This window comes from Bombus affinis, chromosome 1, assembly GCF_024516045.1.
Source record: "Bombus affinis isolate iyBomAffi1 chromosome 1, iyBomAffi1.2, whole genome shotgun sequence".
NCBI classification, from domain to species: Eukaryota; Metazoa; Arthropoda; class Insecta; order Hymenoptera; family Apidae; genus Bombus; species Bombus affinis.
Window position 1 is genome coordinate 15,306,306 of NC_066344.1, and position 18,123 is coordinate 15,324,428.

An 18,123-nucleotide genomic window follows, 5' to 3' on the forward strand; every position below is an offset into this window, starting at 1 on the left:
GGATAATGGCTGGTATCATGCGCGTATTACTTGCTGCATTACCATTTTTATTGCTGACTTTTTTACGATCTACTTCTCTTATGAGTTGGCGCATGCCCGGTTCGCCAACATCGATCAAGGTCGAATTTATTTGCCCGCTAAATACGCACCTTTCGCCGCTGTGTAATCATCTTTCACCGAAGAAGACCTCGCCATTTCAAAACTTCACGTATCCTTCGTCCTTGCCTCGCTGTCGGTCGAGATCCGTCGTTTCATCTTTCCAGCAAACTGTCCGCCTTCTAACGACACGCCGAGTACGAGCTACTCTTCGACCGGATTTTCTCGTTTCAAGGTGCCGGCACGCGCGCAGAACTCGTTTCACACGCGGAATCATTGGAACGTTAACGCGCGGCTAATCATCCTTATCATCGTGTTACCACGTAATTACCGTGTCGTAACGGGCAACGTTCGTCGCTTTCGATTTCGTACGTTCACCCGAAACGTGTTGCTGCTGCACGTCTACCGCGCTACGAACACCTTAGTCGCCAACATCGTCGAGCTTCCACGCTCACTAGGCCACCGCCACCCCACCCACTCGCTGCGATATCGGTCCGCTACCGAAATATCGTAGACACTCGAGGCAACCGATCGACTGGATGCGAAACGCGAGCGAAAGCTTCCTCGTATCGCCGATAGTATCGCCCGATAAAGGAGTCGACCAGCCGGAAGTGACTCTCTCGCGGCGATCCGGCAAAGAAGCATAAGGTGGATCGCGCAGAGACGTACGTCGATATAAATTGTGGCAGAATCGCGCGGACTCGTTACAAGTATAGTAACGATAAATCAGGCGTATCGACGTGCTGCATAGAATTGCAAATGAGAGGCTGCCATCTTTAAAATAAAAAAAGAAAAAAAAAGAAAAAGTTATGACTGTGAGCTCGCGCGCGGCCGCGGTCGTAAGTTTCGACGGTGCGCGTTTAAGCGTGTACATATATATGTATTGGTAGAAGAGTTGGCGGTAGGCGTGCGCGCACGTCCATGAACGCGATCGAGAGAGAAGAGAGTAGACGGAGTCGAAGGAGCCGGAGAAGGAAAAAGAGAGCAGAGGGCACGGGGGAGAAAGGGGGCCGGAAGGGGGTAAAAGGGAGAGAAAGAGGGAGAAAGAGGGAGAGAAAAAGGGAAGGGGAGCGTGAGTGTGCGGGAGCGGCTAGTGTGCGGGTAATACATACGTTCTCCGGACAAGCAAGGAGAAAGAACTTAAAATGAATAATGTATCGTATATTTAATTCTATATATAAGTACACGCGGCGGCGTGCGCGCGCGCGCGCGCGCGCATACGCACTCACACACGGCGAATCGGAGAAGCAAGAACGCGGGGGGGCGCGGCGCGGTGCGACGCGGCCGCGTACGTAGCGGCGTAACCGAAGACGTAGGTGTCCCTCGTTGTCTCCGTCCTTCTTTTTTCTCAGCGATCTGGCCGCGCCTGTGTTCGTTCGCGTATTTGCCTCTGTTTCGCGGTCGTTGTAGATTGTAGAGCCGCGTGTGCGAGTGTAGGGGTGTGTGCATCGTTCTGGCCGCGTGTACGTACACGGACTCCCGCGGAGCGGCTCTCTCGTGCCTGTGTTTCTCCGACGAGAATGAAGTAGCATATTTTCTAAGCGGAGGTCGTGACGAACCGACTTTCCAGTTGGCGACCAGAACGATACGAAAATATTTTAGCCGGGCCACGACACCACACAACTAACAGCCTGACAGAGAATATCTATCGTTAAATTATTATCGATCGATAAGCGCCTCGTTATTGCCGGCCCGACAGTCTCTTTAAGCCACCGGATGAAGTTCTTCGGTGGTGAAAAAGCGTCAGAACTACCAGTCCATCTTTCTTTCTTTTTTATTTACTCGCCGGAAAATTATCCTCGTTAAGACGTTGCCCCGATCGCGTTCACAGCCGACCTTTAATTAGACTCGAATTCGATTGACCGACGACGACGATGACGACGACGACGACGATGGACGACGCGACGCGGTCTCACCACCGACCAGTTCCTGCCAACGGTATGTAACCCTCCTTCCTTCCTCCCACCTCCTTCCTTATTCCTGCCGATACACACTCATAACTCCCTCTATCATCTTACGCCAGCCACCGATCCACCCCTCCTGTCCTTTCACACGCCACCATGCTCCCTCTCTCTCCTCTCTTTCTCTCTCTCTCTCTCTCTCTCTCTCTCTCTCTTGCTCTCTGTGTTTCGCACTCTCAGCGTGGCGCGCTTATGTACAATCGACACCACGGATCGACCATAGTTACCGCAACGAAACACTATACGTTTGTTAAATAATGCCGCACGGTTCGACGTTTTACGAGCGTCGAGGTATACGGCCATTTTCTCGCACGATATTTTTACCTTTCCGCCGAGAAACGAACGGGGACGCGCGTGCTCCTCGATCGTCCCGATAGAGCGACGAGCGTCTTGGCGTTGCTCGATCTATACGCGGTACACGGTTGCTGGAAATCGAGACAGAGAAGGATCGGCAAGCTCGAGAATAAAATGAGAACCGCTTTGTTTCATTCGATAGAGAGAAGAGCGTGTGTCTCGCCATACGGTCGGCTCGAACTGGCACATGACGTAACAATATAAATACGAGCCGCGCATTAACAAATTCCTTTTAATCTTATCGTTTACAATAAATATTGATACGAAACTTTGGTTGCGCTATCGTCTCCGCGCGATACTACACGTAAAATAATATAATTCGCCTAATCTCCGTCTAGCGAGAACGGCCATGAATCGCGAGTCTTATCTCGACGAAATAACTGCGCAATTAGCGTGTGCCGCGGCTCTACCGAAACTCAACGTCCGCCAGCTTCTTCTACACCGTGGCGCCTCGTCTGCTCGTCCACTTTTTACTCCGCTCGGTTGAATTTCGCGAACCGACGGAACCGCCGCGCTGCATCGACAACGCAAGCATCCGATCGCAGCCACAGACGGCCGGTATTATTTTCAAACGTCTCATTATCCGCCAGCGAAATTATGCCACTGCATGGTAATTACATCGGAAGGGAACATAGGCGGCGGAGAGCGAGCGCCGTTTCACGGCCGAGTCACCTTGACGGATATTTTCCGTTGCTGAGTCGTCGCGGTATAACCGATCATAGCTATCGGCTACGCGATTTCGCGCCATTCGATGGTCACACGTTGGAACGCGGATCGTTAGAAGCTTCGCAGCGCAGTGGCTGCCAAAAGTGGTAAAGTGGTGGACGAAAACAGAGCACAGAGCTGCGTTGCAGCCACAACGAAGGAACACAGCGGCAACACGGCGAACGCGTTACACGGAACGAAGAGGCTCGAATTGCAGACAATCTCGGTGGAAGAAGAATCGAACGCGATGTCGCGTCCAATCGCATGAAATCGGAAAGAGCGACGAGCGCGCCAACTATTGTAGCTTTGGCGGTGGCGGTAGGTGGCGGTTGAGCGCCGCTGCATTAATAATATACGATACCCGTAATGGCATCGAGCGCGTATACGAACGTATATATTGTATAATAACTTCCAAGGCCTTATAAACGTTTATTATTTACCGCGTAACGTAATGGCAAACGGGTCCCCACTTCTCAGCGGCCGTTATTAAAAATAATACTGTAACGTTCATGCGCGAGCTTCCCCCGACCTCTCTCGCGTGCTCTCGCGTTCTCGCGTGAAATTATTGCCTGCCGGATTTTCGACGCCAGAGTAATTACCCGCGAGAATGCTTTAGCCTGGACCAACAACCGGAAACGCCTTCTTCTTCTTCGCCGCGTTTCTCGTCCCGCGGAAATCCGTGCTCGAGTCCGCGGACGATGGCCGAACAGATCGAACGAAACAGCTCGTGTTTCTTTCGTCTAACGCGGCTGGCGATTGTGTTGGCTCGGCAAATCGAGCGTGCAACGCAGATCTCGAGACGATCGCTCCCCTCGCATTGGAACGGGAATCGTTGCGAAGGTCGACGACAACGCGCGACATTCCTCGACCGTTTGAATCGGAAGCCGCGCTGAGAAAACGGCACGCGTCAACCGTCGAGAAAGCAAACCAGACGCCCCGTACTCGTTTTGCTCCGCGACGGTAATCGTTTTTTTTCTTTTTTCTACAGAAACAGAAAAGCTAAGCCTGCGACGCGGATTCGGACGCGATCCGACGAACGTGGAACGGCGCGACGTGGCAGCGAAGCAACCGCGAAGCGCATAGCGTGCGATAGAGATTTCTCGTTAGTCCGGATGGTCAAAGTTGGTTGGAGAGGCCGCGGAAGCGGCTCGTCCGTCGCGTATAGAACGTTTGATTTGCAGGAATCAATAAAAATCCGCGAGATAAAAAACTCGCGAATAAAAAATGGTTCGCAGTCGTGGCCAACCGGAAAGCAGAGATCGAGGAGGGGAAGGGAGGGCGCCGCGGCAAGTGGAGGAGGACGAGGAACAGGACGAGCAGGGATAATCTGATTTTCAGCAACTTTATACGTTGCGCTTCGATTAAAATCCAGCCACCGTACAGGGCCAATACAGTTACGCCGCTCGTGCCCTGTTCCGCACCACCTTTTCTGCTTCTCCTCGCGCTATTCTCCCCTCCCCACAACTTTCAATAAAAGACGCATCGCAAACGTTCGCAAACCTCCCCCCCCCCTTTTTTCTTCCTTTCTCCGATCCTTTGTTTCTCGCGAGAAAGTCACCTCGCATATGAAAATCATCGTTCGCCGGTTCCGTGGATCGACGACGTGGCGATTTAAGAAAAGCGTGAAAATCCGTCGCCCGTTTGCGGATGGCACGCGATTCGGTAGACGAGCGAGAGAAGATCCGCGAGTATCCGAACACAGAGATCGAAGCAGCGGTTGTGGAGGCGATGGTGGAGGAAGAGGACCCGGGGGAGGAGGGAAATGGAGCGGAGAAGAGTAGGAGGATCGCGGCGAAGGCGGGCAGAGAGGGGGACAGGGAGCGCGAGAGAGACGAAGACGAGGAAGAAGAAAAGTCTGAACAACGAGTACTACGTACGCGCGTTATTGAAACGCAAATCACGTTGCGCAACTCGCTGCCGTAGCGGGACCCGATCGGAATGTCTCGCATTAATAAAATATCAAGTATAAAAAGTTATTAAAAGGAGTAACGAGAAATTCGATGTTTATTCAAAGGCGAAAGAAAGGGACGGCCGGGTGAATAGGCGGCACGGGCTGCGATTCTCGGCGACCTAAAAATCGCCGATAAAAAGGCGCGCTGAAATCTGTAGGATCGCGGCAACTTTCGATTCCGCCGCCCTTCGCAAAACTCCCTTAGCTGGCTTCCTACTTACGTGGACGATCGGTCGCCGCGTCACTCGCAACCAACACATTCCATCGTAGTGTACTCACCTGCAACAAAAAACATAAATGATCGATCGATTAAACGATTATCGATTGACGGCCGCGACTTATACTACGGGCGTGCCACTGACATACTAGCGGCGAACGTGCTACAGGCTACGAGACGCGATGCAAAACGCGGACAAACGATTCACCGAGTTGTATAGTTTCGCCTACACGATCGGAACTGGACAGTGGCGATCGACCTCGAGGCTAATATACATAAGTATAATATTGCGCAGAAATAATAAATTACGGTGACTCGCGAACAGCCGTAAATATGTATTATCGCAATTATGTGTTACACGCGCTGCATTTCTCAACTAGCAGCAACCAGCGTGCAATCATCGGCACATTGAAATCGTTTTCAACGGCCCTCGAAACGTATTCCGTAATCCCGGCAGAGTTTTTCCTCGCGTCTTTTCCCCCGCGCAACTTTATTACGAGTTTCCTCGATGTTTAAACGCAACGATTAGGAAATCGACAGGCGACCAGTAACATTACAGCAAATTACCCGCAGCCTCTATGAATTCTCGTTTGCGTCGAGTCTCGTCGACGGTGTTCGCTCGATACGCTCGACCGAGAGCTTTCGCCGACGGGAAAGGAGGATCGTCCTAAAATTCCAGGGAACATGATAAAAGGCGCGCGGCGCTCCAAGGCCATCGCGTGGCCGCGATTAATCGACGAAAAACTGACGTCGAACAAACCATAAATTACCGAGCGATCCTTGGCGCCAGCGTTTATTTATAGCCGACCTCCGAGTACCGTGTACTGGATCGAACGAAATTCCGTGATCCGTGCAAATACGAGTGACACCCGAATGCTGAAATCGTAATGACACGATGCTTCCATGCAACGTACGTTGCACGGCACGTTGTCACGGTTCCGGGACAACAGGTTCCGCGGATCTTTCCTATGGCGACTCTCCTTAGTCATCGAAGGATAAATGGAAAATGGAGAATTTTCAGTTGTGTGGGGGAATTTGGGAGAAACGAAGGGACAGTTTGGAAAGGAGAAAAGAAAAAAAAAGAGGCAAATAGCGTTGAATGGAACGAGGACAACGAGCCGGAATAGCTAGACGACGTAGCAGGGTGTAAGAGGTGAAGCGGGTCGCGACGAGCCTATCGAAGTGCGATTAAAATATAAAATGGGTTTCGAGGATTCGGACGGTGTTACGCACCGTTTCAATTATTGTCGCCCGGCAACAACACGCAATTTTTGTTGCACGTCCGATCGCGGCTTTTCGTTCATCTGCACCCCGCTCCACCCGAACTACTCCCAGCCGTCCCTGTCGATCGCGTCTCTTCGCCTATCTCTCGATTTTTTGCGAGCGCCGATTTTTCCGCCTTTTTTACCAGAGCCACAAAACGGCGCAAAAATCCGATACCGTTTTGCGGAGCCCGGATTAGCGGCAGATCGCGCTACCGATTTGCCGGGCACCGGCTACGGCTTCGATGAAAAAATATTTGATTTCTCGTTTCCTTTTTTCACCGCGTTCCTCCACCTCGATTTCCACGTAGCGCCGATATCCTGCGTCGACGAAAGTTTCCTTCGAGAACGACGTTTGAGCGAAACGTGCCTCGTGCACCATGCGAGTTATACACACGGCGGTTCTCGTAAGAACGCGCAAATGCGCACTTTAAAAAATTGACGATGTTCGAAACGGCCGCGTTCGGTCGTCCTGAACGTTGAAAGCGCTGAACGAAGAGGACAGAGCGAGACAACGTTAGGACAGAGAGGCGCGTTACGCGGGATAATTTAGAGGCATCTGAAACATGGAATCCGACATAATCGAATCACGTTTAATTGCTTGTGTAACAGAAATTCCTAAAATACGTCGCCTTTGAGATTGATAAACCGATAGCCAAAACTTGCCACAACCATGAAAATATTCTCAACGCTTCGAATATGACCAATCTCGAACAGCGTAGAACCGTGGCTTATCTGACCTTATTTTTTCAAATCTTCCATCGGTTCGTTGACTGTTCAGAAATTCTTGTATTTTATGTTATAGAATATATAATCGCTATATGATCCTATGATCATTCGAAGGTGGCAACTTGTTCGTATCGCTACATATCGAACTAGCTTAGGTAATTTCGTGGGTAATTATAATGTTATTAATTATAATGTGGGTAATTGTACCGATAGACGTTGTTCAATTGCGAGCATAATCGTCGACTTTCTTTTAGGGATCTGCTACTTCCTTTGAATCATCGACAGCAACTCGTACGAATATTTGCCTATTATGGATATTTATATTGTCATTAGATGATATTGACAAAACCCGCAATCACTTAGTTGCCAACGCAATATAATGATTATGCTCCGATGACTCAAAGTACTTTGCTTCTGTTTCTCTCTAATTTTTCTTTTATCTATTGGGTTGGCAACTACGTGATTGCGGGTTTTGTCATTGAGTGATATTGTCAAGATCCGCAATCACTTAGTTGCCAACCCAATATAATGATTATGCTCCGATGACTCAAAGTACTTTACTTCTGTTTCTCTCTAATTTTTCTTTTATTTATTAGGTTGCGGTTTTTGTCGTTTTACAAGACGCGCAATCACTTAGTTGCCAACGCAATATAATGATTATGCTCCGATGACTCAAAGTACTTTGCTTCTGTCTCTGATTTTTCTTTCATTCATTGGGTTGGCAACTAAGTGATTGCAGGTTTTATCGTTAGGTGGTATTCTCAAGATCCGCAATCACTTAGTTGCCAATCCAATATAATGATTATGCTCCGATGACTCAAAGTACTTTGCTTCTGTCTCTGATTTTTCTTTCATTCATTGGGTTGGCAACTAAGTAATTGCGGATCTTGACAATACCATCTAACGATAAAACCCGCAATCACTTAGTTGCCAACCCAATATAATGATTATGCTCCGATGACTCAGTACTTTACTTCTGTTTCTCTCTAATTTTTCTTTTATTTATTAGGTTGCGGTTTTTGTCGTTTTACAAGATCCGCAATCACTTAGTTGCCAACGCAATATAATGATTATGCTCCGATGACTCAAAGTACTTTGCTTCTGTCTCTGATTTTTCTTTCATTCATAGGGTTGGCAACTAAGTAATTGCGGATCTTGACAATACCATCTAACGATAAAACCCGCAATCACTTAGTTGCCAACCCAATATAATGATTATGCTCCGATGACTCAAAGTACTATACTTCTGTTTCTCTCTAATTTTTCTTTTATTTATTAGGTTGCGGTTTTTGTCGTTTTACAAGATCCGCAATCACTTAGTTGCCAACGCAATATAATGATTATGCTCCGATGACTCAAAGTACTTTGCTTCTGTTTCTCTCTAATTTTTCTTTTATCTATTGGGTTGGCAACTACGTGATTGCGGGTTTTGTCATTGAGTGATATTGTCAAGATCCGCAATCACTTAGTTGCCAACCCAATATAATGATTATGCTCCGATGACTCAAAGTACTTTACTTCTGTTTCTCTCTAATTTTTCTTTTATTTATTAGGTTGCGGTTTTTGTCGTTTTACAAGATCCGCAATCACTTAGTTGCCAACCCAATATAATGATTATGCTCCGATGACTCAAAGTACTTTACTTCTGTTTCTCTCTAATTTTTCTTTTATTTATTAGGTTGCGGTTTTTGTCGTTTTACAAGATCCGCAATCACTTAGTTGCCAACGCAATATAATGATCATGCCCCGGTGACTCAAAGTACTTTGCTTCTGTCTCTCTCTAATTTTTCTTTTATCTATAGGGTTGGCAACTAAGTGATTGCGGGTTTTGTCATTGAGCGATATCGACAAGATCCGCAATCACTTAGTTGCCAACTCAATAATTAACTGTTTTGCGCTTTTTGCTCTTCAGGTGTACAATTACATAATACTCTCGATAATACTACATTATGCTCGTCAGAAGATATTCGTCACTTAGGTGCTTCGTTCTAATCCAATTTATCGTTTTTCAAACATACTACGAGTGTCTTGCTTGTTGCTTGCAGAACTTTGGCTTTTATTAAAACAGAGCATCTACATTTTTTGAGAACGTAAGCGCGTTAAGAATATCGTCTTGTTCTTTATTTCGCTCGCATTTCAGCAGACACACTGTTCAACTTTACCAAAGAAGAAATCGACGGATAATACAATAAAAGAACGGCAACACGTTCAAATCAGCTGGCAAAACTCTCATAGAAAGAAAACCAAAAAGAAAACAGCCCACTGACCTCACTGAAGAAATAAAATAGTCAAACTCGAAGATGGTATCCCACTGGAGATAACCATCCACGTGTTATTTAGCAATTAAGTTAAAAAAATTTACCAAATGTCCAGCTGAACAAATTGTAAAGTACAAATTGAATAATAAAAAATACCGTTCAGCTGTTTGAGCACCGTATCACCGTAACGTACGCACTGAGATAAACAGCGTTCAGCATAAATTCCTACGCATAGCTGTCTATAATATAGGCTGTGTTATGTCAATCTATGATCGCGACTATACGACGATGCTGTCTCGTACTAAACTTATGCCTTTTCAGCATATATATCGTTCACTTTTCGTTTGAATCGAATAGTTCCACCACTGTGACAGTGGAAAACCACTTGTTCCAAAATTCTGTTCTCCGGACTCGTGGCAATCTTGGCCAGCTTTGAGACTATCGAGATATGTGTAATTCTATGTGCAACACTAGATCGGTCGCGTAGTAGTGACACACATATATGAGAATGAGCGTACGGGAGTATGTGCGTGTACAGCGTCTCGTAAAACGGAAGAACGCAACTGTTTCGTTGGTAGTGCGGCAAAGAAGATGGTGAGACAAAGAGAGTGCTGATGTGTATCGACGAATATCTTGCGAATCGCGTATCAAATAAATGTGAAACTATTTTCGTATCAATTCTAAGTGTAATGTAAGTGTTGCTATACATTTATTTCGACGATTAAGATCCACAACAAAGACACAATTAGCTTTTACGCCAGCAACAGCACAGAGCTCTTTATGCCCAGTTTACCTGTTTAAACCGCATATCTATCGATACGAATAATTTCCGCAGGTTTCTCACAATTTTCTCGCTTTTTGCGCAAATTTCCTACGTATCTGCATTTTTTTCTATCCTACAAAAAGTATCTTCTCTTTGATCGTATTCTTCCCGCCGCACTCGAAACAGGTTTAGCCGGTTGGTCTCGGTGATTAGATGATTAAGCCAAATGAAATTGCAATAAATCGTAATTTCAAATCAGTGCTCGCTATTTTCTACCTACTTCGTCCCACGTACTCGGCACACCAAACAGCCTACGTCCGTGAAAAACGTAAACGAATAAATAATCGGAAAGTAGGCAGCTCGTTGAAACAGCGAAACGCGAACAGGGCCACGGGGTGGGAGTTTCGTGGTCGCGCGATTCTCGATTCCGCGTTGGTGAAGTCGAAGAGCGTGGTGCGCGCGCGATACCCGCGGCACTCGCGCGGCCGGATAGAAAGGGAAAGAAAGAGGAGAGGCGAAGGATAGGGATGCAAGCTCGTCGACGCGCGGAAAGAATCTCGAGCGAAAAGCTCACTCGAGATGCCGCGAAAACAATGTCGAGGGTGGCCCGAGATATACCTAATTGTTGAGAGTACAGCCGGCGTAGAAGGAAAAAAAAAAGGTGCCGGAGAAGAGGAAGAGAAAGGCGGAAGAATGAAAATGACACCGACTTCTCTCCAGCCCTTCCTCTACGCCCTCCTGCCCCTTTCCCTGTGGCCACGGGGTCCCTTCCTCCGGTTCTGCCTCTTACCCTTTTCATCGTCTCTCGGTCGCACGCAGCCACCTCGTCTCGTCTCTCCAGCGGCGCCGTCGCCGCTCCACCACCCCGTTCCGTCCCGACCACCGTGGTCCGTCTTCATCGCCCAACCCCCGCTCCCATCCCCGCGCCCCGCCGCCTTGCCGGCACACTTGCTTTTTATCGACGGCGTACTTTAACCCTCGAGCCGCGCGGTGGGTGGGGTGCCAGTGGAGGTCGGACCGCGAGCGGAGAAAGGGCACGAGAGGAAACGATGGAACAGAGGTGGCGACGATAGGGAGGATGAGAACGGATCGCGAGGGAGAACAGAGGACAGAGCCAGGATGGTTGCCGGCTGGTCGAGGGTACGGTCGGGGCATTAAACCCATTTAAATATAACCAATACCAGGGTGCGCCTTCTACCCTCGGTTATGGATGATTTTTACCGTTCATTTGAATAACCCGTAAGCTGGAACGGCCCCGCGCAGACGAACACGCAGCGAACCAACACGGACGCGAGTGCTTCCCTTTAGCCGCTTTTCTCTTTCCCATCGTGCACCAGCGTCTGTTGGCCGGTGATCGCCGATTTCTCGCCACCCACGCCAACCTTTGTCCCGTTCTCTCTCGATGCGTTCGTTTGTTTCGCCGCGTGTAACTCACCGGCGAAGAAGGTCGCGCGTACTACGAGCTACGAGCCAAAGATACGGTTGCTCGATAGCAGAGGATAGAGAGATCGAGAGAGAGAGAGAGAGAGAGCAGGGAAAGCAAGTACTGGTAGTAGCGGAACGGCGGCAGTGGCCGTGGCCGTGGCAGCGTGCACGGCTGTGGCCGCCAGCTGCGACGTAGCAACGCGCTATCGCGTGCGCATCTTCGCGTACAAGTGCGATGACGACGATGACGGCGGATCGAAGGAATACGCGCGGCGATAGTCCGGCGAGATAGAGAAGAGCAGGAAGGTTGAACCGGAGAAAAATGCGTACGCTCAGTGGCGGATCCAACTGGACGGCGAGAATCAACCTGCGGCGGTGCGTGGGTGCGCGCGCGAGAGTACGAGTGGAGTGCAAATATCGGCCGACCGATAATGCGAGGTCGATTCTCTTGCCCCGCGTTCTTTCTCTCCCACCGCATCTTGGCTGTTCAAACCTCTCGACTCGTTCCCTACGGCACGGCGTTACTTGCGATCGACGAGTGATAGACGAACAGCTGGAAATTGGAGCGAAAAGCACGCCGTGTTGGCTCGCGCGCCCTGACTCTCACAAGGAAGTAAAAGCTGGTTAACGGGGACGTTGATCGTTCGGACGTACCCGCCACCGCATATCCTCCGCCTCTTTCTCTGCCGTGCAGTTTTATCGAGAGGACTCGATCGACTATCCGCTGCAGTCCGACCGCTTTTCTCCGCAAAGAAAAGAGAAACGCTGGTTTCTCGTCCCGCTTCGGTTCGAGAAAAAGCGTTTTCCAACGAAATTATGGATCCGGACCGAACCAAAGAAAAACAAAGAGCCGATCGGGCAAGTTCCGCAGGGAAAAAAAAATCCAGCTCGTTGGCCGATCGGATCTCGTCCAAACACGAACGATCGGGTCGGACAGCTACGCGACAAAAGTTTTTCTCTCCGTGCTGACCCTCGTCGATTCTCTGCCATTTCCGAGAGGATCCAGCTGCTGCTCTCGTCCAACGCCTCGTTACCCTAGCGATCGCGCGACCACATTCGTTCGCTTGATTTCTAATTAAGTGCCGCGAGAAGAAAGCTTGCACCAAGCGTCGATCGATATCGAGCTGGACCGCGCGTTATCCACGACGAAGCTCGCTTCTCCGAAACGGTAGATCTCTTTTAGTCCACGCAGACGCGTTCTGTTTCTTCACGCGCGTCCGTACTACGATACCGTGCAAGCGATCTTGCACGACGTATTGGCTTGTCCGGAAAGTGTCTTTCTTTCGTAAACGCGTGTTTTACAACAGTGCAGCTTCGTATACAAGCGTGAAAACAAGCGTGTGAAATGTCGCGATGTTTACCTCAACAGAACAAAATAAATCGTAGAAAATAATATAAAACAAAAAACATCGCGCATCTATTATTTCCTCGTAAAACGAAAAAAACTTGTCAGACAACCTAATATTTGTGCAGAATCGGCGAAAAGTCAAGGCCACGGATATTCTTCTACGCCGCGAGTAAACAGCGTTTCACGCTGCGACCGAGTCCCTTTGACCAAAAACCTACTCCTCGAATGGAATCGTTGCGAGCTCGCAGCGATCGCGAATCGCCGACCGAGGGACGATAACTCTGCGGGTAAAGTGGGTAGGAGGTTTTAAAAGCGGGCGAAGGGCAGGGGAGGCAGGGATCGGAAAAACGGGATATGCGAGTGACCGGTGAAATCGTAATCGTAACCGTAAACGTAAAGGGTGACGTAAACGTAAAGCCGAAATGATAAACGCAACGGGAATACTTAATGGCGCGAGGCGGAATGAGAGCGAGAGGAACGAGCGCGTGCGTTTATCGCGCGGCTCGCGTGTATTTCGTGGCTACGGACGATAGGGACGCGAGAGGGTCGGACGCTATCGTTTCGGCCCTCGACCGTCGCTTCGATGCTCGAATCGTATTTATCATACGCGTTCGATCCATACCGAGTTCGACATTGGATACGGCCATCGGGCATCGAGCGTAGATACCGCGCGGTATGGGTCGCGTACCTCGCGTTACTCGCGCGGAATCGTCACTTTAATTGGCCGTTGCTCATCGACCGTTTTAACGACCGATCTCGTTCACGCGCCTCGATCGTTTATTTTCGATTTCGTCCTCGTTCCTCGGCTTATCGATACCGCGCTCCGATCTTTGTCGCGTCGTTCCCACGCTACGAAAAAAAAGCACGTTCGGCTTTTTCGTTGATTTCATCGGCGGCCGACGGAACTGCGATCGTTAAACGACGATTTGCGATCGTTGGGGACGGGGTTCGCGTCGACGGTTCCGGACAAAAGAAACATCGACGAGCGATCGGAGACAGGGCGAAAGGAAGTCCGTGGTGGGTGCGTAGACGAGTCGGCACAGAGAACGACGCGACCATAGAGAGATCGGTAGCGAGCAGGAAGGATCGTTTTCCGCGGTACGGTGCCGCAATCGATAACGCCCCAAGTCATTCGACAGTCATCAGAGGCTCCCGTTAGCTCGCCAGGGACTGGCACCCTCGCACACCCGTCATCGTCCTCCGCCAGCTCATCCACAACCTCGTCATCGTGCTCGTGCTCGTGCTCGGTGGTCGCGTTTCGCGTCATCGCGCCGCCCTCTCTCTCTCTCTGTATTCGCAACGGTCGTCATCATCGTGATCGCGACCGCGCGATCCCTGAGAACAGCAGCATCGCCAGAACAGCCGCATCCGTGACAGGGGTTGCACGGCACTGGGTACACCGTATGGGTAAGCTGAACGGTAGGATAACTGGGAGGAAGAACTAGGCAGAGGGAACGGAAAGTGTAGAGAGGAGGGTCGGGGACGGTGACGGAAAAGAGGAAGGTGGAGAGGAAGGGAGTGGAATAGGGTGCAGCAAGGGTACAGAGGAGAAGGAGGCGGAGGATGGGGATCGGGGTGAGAGATAGGCGAAGGTTGCAGAGTAGGTGGCGGAGGCGGAGGCAGAGCAGGAGGCAATGGGGGAGGATAAGGGAGGAGGATGGGGGTTTGGCGTTGTAGGGTTCGGTGGATCCCGGTTCTAGAGCCCTCGCCTCTCTCTCGCTTGGCAGGATGTAGGCGTATAACAATGACAAACCGTGAAACAATGCTGGGCGCCACTGGAAAAATTCCAAAAAACGCGAATAATAAAAATGAGAGCTCGCGTGCACCGCGTGTGTGAGTCCCGCGATCGTGGTGGCAGCGGCGGCAGCGGCGGCGGCGGCGGTGGCGGTGACGGCGCGATGCTAGTGCGACGCTGATGCGATGCTGCCAGCGGTAGTGGTGGCGGCGGTGAGACAAAAAAAATGGGTAGAAGGGTGGGCGGGGGGAGGAGGAGGAGGAGGAGGAGGAGGTGGAGGGTGGAAAAAATGTAAAAGCCCCGGCGCGCAGGGCGCTTCGTCGGGGACAATACGCGGCGATGAATGCCTATTATATTTATCTGTAACAGGCGTTCCATAAAGCAAATAACACAGAAGTGTAGCGAGGAAAAAATCGGGCTTTTTTTTCGACGCGGCGCAGTGCCGCGAGGGCTCGCTCGGCGAAAAAAAAAGGAAAAAAAAGAAGCAAAAGCAAGGGCGGAAAAGGGGACAAACGAAAATTCCAGTTCTATTCGAGGTTCGACGATCCACTCAGCTCTCGGTGTTGCGCGTTCCGCGCGGTACCGTCCCCCTCCCCCTTTTCGGCGTTCTCGCCCGGTCGCGCGCCAAGAACCTGCCAAAAGCGCCGCTTTCCATACCCTCCCCTATGGACCTTCGTTTCGCATCCTTTTAGCCCAACGGAGACGCTCCGACCCGCCAAATAACACGGCCCTGCGCGTGTTCTCGATCGTCGCTGGTCCAGTTCGTCTTGCAAACGGATCGAACTTGGCATCCGAAAACGTTTCGATCAACGTGCGCTCTGCGACTCGATCGTGGCACGTTTAACCCCGTAAACGTGAAACTGGTTGGCAACGAGGCGACGATAGTATCACGCGAGAAACACGAAGACGAGCGTGTGGGTAAACGCGACACGAGGAAGGGAAATTCCGTGAGCGGAATAACGCGGAAAAAGAGAGCGAGGAAAGGATGGGAGGAGAGGGAGCGAGAGAAACGGAAGGAAAGGGCGAAGCGACGGTGTGTGCCAAAAACTATAACCTGTTGCACACGGCGTCACGAAGCCCGAAAAACGCCCCTAGCCTCGTCCCTTCAACTCACCCCCTTAACCTTCCGCCCCTGTGTCAAGCCGAACTTTTCGCGGCACCGTGTTAAACCGAAGAATTTCTCGATGTCGGATACTCGATATCCCGATATTCACGATATCGAGCTATCGGCCACGTTCCACCGTACCGGGTTTCGCATTTTCTACTTTTTGCTGGCCGATGCATTTCCCAGATAAAAAGAGCACAACGAAAAAAGCTGAAAAAAACCGAGGTCCGGTGTATCGTTGAAAACGGCCTCCGTGTTTTCGGCGAAACGATCGAATAATCGACGCGACATCCGCGCCGAGCTATTTCTTTCCCAAGTGTCCCGTTTCCTTTCGGCTCTATGGCACACGAAAAAAAAAAAGAAAAAAAAAAAGAAAAAAAGAAAAATCACACGACATTTAGGATACTAGCAATTCGGTAAAATCTGTTAGCGACATTCGTCTCGGTACGCGTCCGAGTTGCAACCGTACGACTCCTTCTCTCTTCCTTCGTCTTTTATCATCCTTTTCTCGCGCGTTCTTCTGTACCGCGCGCGATCCCACTCCACCTACCTATCTCCCCCTCCCTCTCTCTCTTTTTCCGTTTCTCGTAGCATCGTGTCGCCAGAGTGGGGCGAATATTTTTCTCGTAAATCGACCGCTCCTCGATCGGTATTCTTGGCTTCCTCTGTGCGCGAGTCGCACATCCCGTGGGTTGCTTCTCTGCCGGCGGCAGTGTAGAGCGCGCACGCACGCACGCATGCACGCAAGAAAGCACGAAACCAGCTATCCAACCAGCCAGCCAGCCATCCAGCCAGGCATATTCACGTGTATTTTTATGAAATCATTGTTTCGAATGACAATACACCGGGATGAGCAGCGCACAATGACTGCATCGACGGAGATGCAGAGGTGGAGCGTGGTGCGGACCGGAGACGAAGGTGGATAAGCAGCAGAAGGGAAAAAGAGGGCAGGAGAGGGTGCTGGTACGCGTTGCAAGAAATCGGAGGAAGGGGAGGCTCGTACGACCGCGTCTACGCATACGTGGACGCACGCGATATATGCGCTTCGTTGTCACGGATCGCTTCTACGCTCGTTCGTCGATCCGTTCGTCCGTCCATCCGTCCGTTCATACGTTCGTTCGTTCGTTCGTTCGTACGTACGTACGTACGTTGGTTGGTTCGTTCGGTTCTTTGTGATGACTGTCGATGAAACGATGACATATTTTTCCGGCTTTCACTCCCGGCGTGCCCCGCGGCTCTTCCATTCACGCTTCCTCGCTTCGTCCCTCTGTTTCTCGGCCGTGGCCGCACGGATGCACGCACGGACGCACGCGCATTCGCGTTGCCTCGGGTGCAATATCGTCTCCTACCCCGCGCTCCTACCATCCACTGCCTCTTTTCTACCTTTTTTCCTCCGCTTACCGCACGCTCTCCTCTACGTTTCTTTCTCTTGCCGAACCGTTCGACGTTTCCCTCTCGTTCCCTATCTCGTTAAACCGTTCAACGTCCGCCGCTTTTCCCCTTCGTTTTTCCAGCATTCGCGGTGACGCGCGCGATCCCCTCGATCGCCGCACGACGACATCGTGTAGCGTCTGACGATCGAAAGGGAAAAGGAAAGATTCGCGAACGATAGGCGAAAGAGTCGGAAGGAATGGAGCGGTCGGAAAATGAATTCGCGGCGCAGGAAAAGAGGGCGAGAGAGAGAGCGGCGCGCGGTATAAATCGACGTGGCTGGGGTCGACGCGCGTCACCAGATCCCGTAATCTACAGCGAGAAGATTACGTCGCATCGATTTTGCTCTCGGCGGAAGAGCGATTCCATCGATACGCCGGAAAACGAGGGCCATAGGCACGGGCATATATTTTTTTTTATATACGATAAACGAAATAAAACGTCGATCTCGTAAAGCCGGCCGGCTACAATAAAACGGACACGGGAAATCTGGCGGTACGGTTGCACATTCACAGGATACAGTCTCTGCACGTACATCCGAGAATTATATGTCTGTCGCGCTCTATGGCTCAGCCGACCTCTCGCAGCCTCGCGTATTGTATGTCGATTTTTTATCGTCCCATTTATTTGTACCGACCTTTATTAAACGATGAAAACTTTATTGCTAATTGCCGGGGGCGAAAGGGTTTTTATGGATGCTTGCCCGGCCGCGTTTTCATTTCGATTCCAGGAACATTCCGTATAGGCTCTCCGGCTATGGCCACCCCTCGCACCTTGCCTACC

The 18,123-nt window shown here is 50.4% G+C and overlaps 1 protein-coding gene and 2 long non-coding RNA genes across 10 annotated transcripts in view; 1 reads left to right on the plus strand and 2 right to left on the minus strand.

Annotated features, from left to right (window-relative positions):
- Positions 1–18,123, minus strand: part of LOC126922250 (protein bric-a-brac 1-like) — a 221,443-nt gene that overhangs the window by 102,259 nt on the left and 101,061 nt on the right. For 4 of the 8 annotated variants that reach the window (XM_050734725.1, XM_050734733.1, XM_050734742.1 and 1 more), the window contains exon 2: positions 5,289–5,346. The exons of the other annotated variants lie outside the window; for them this stretch is intronic. In XM_050734725.1, the coding sequence (XP_050590682.1) occupies positions 5,289–5,346 (58 nt within the window). The remainder of the gene's footprint in view (positions 1–5,288; positions 5,347–18,123) is intronic. 8 annotated transcript variants of the gene reach the window in all.
- LOC126922846 (uncharacterized) lies at positions 5,353–8,615 on the minus strand. Its single transcript, XR_007712954.1, has 3 exons — positions 8,520–8,615; positions 8,250–8,376; positions 5,353–7,689 (listed from the first exon to the last, which is right to left on the minus strand). It is a non-coding gene; the product is annotated as an uncharacterized LOC126922846 (long non-coding RNA).
- On the plus strand, positions 7,769–8,375 carry LOC126922910 (uncharacterized). Its single transcript, XR_007712995.1, has 2 exons — positions 7,769–7,871; positions 8,285–8,375. It is a non-coding gene; the product is annotated as an uncharacterized LOC126922910 (long non-coding RNA).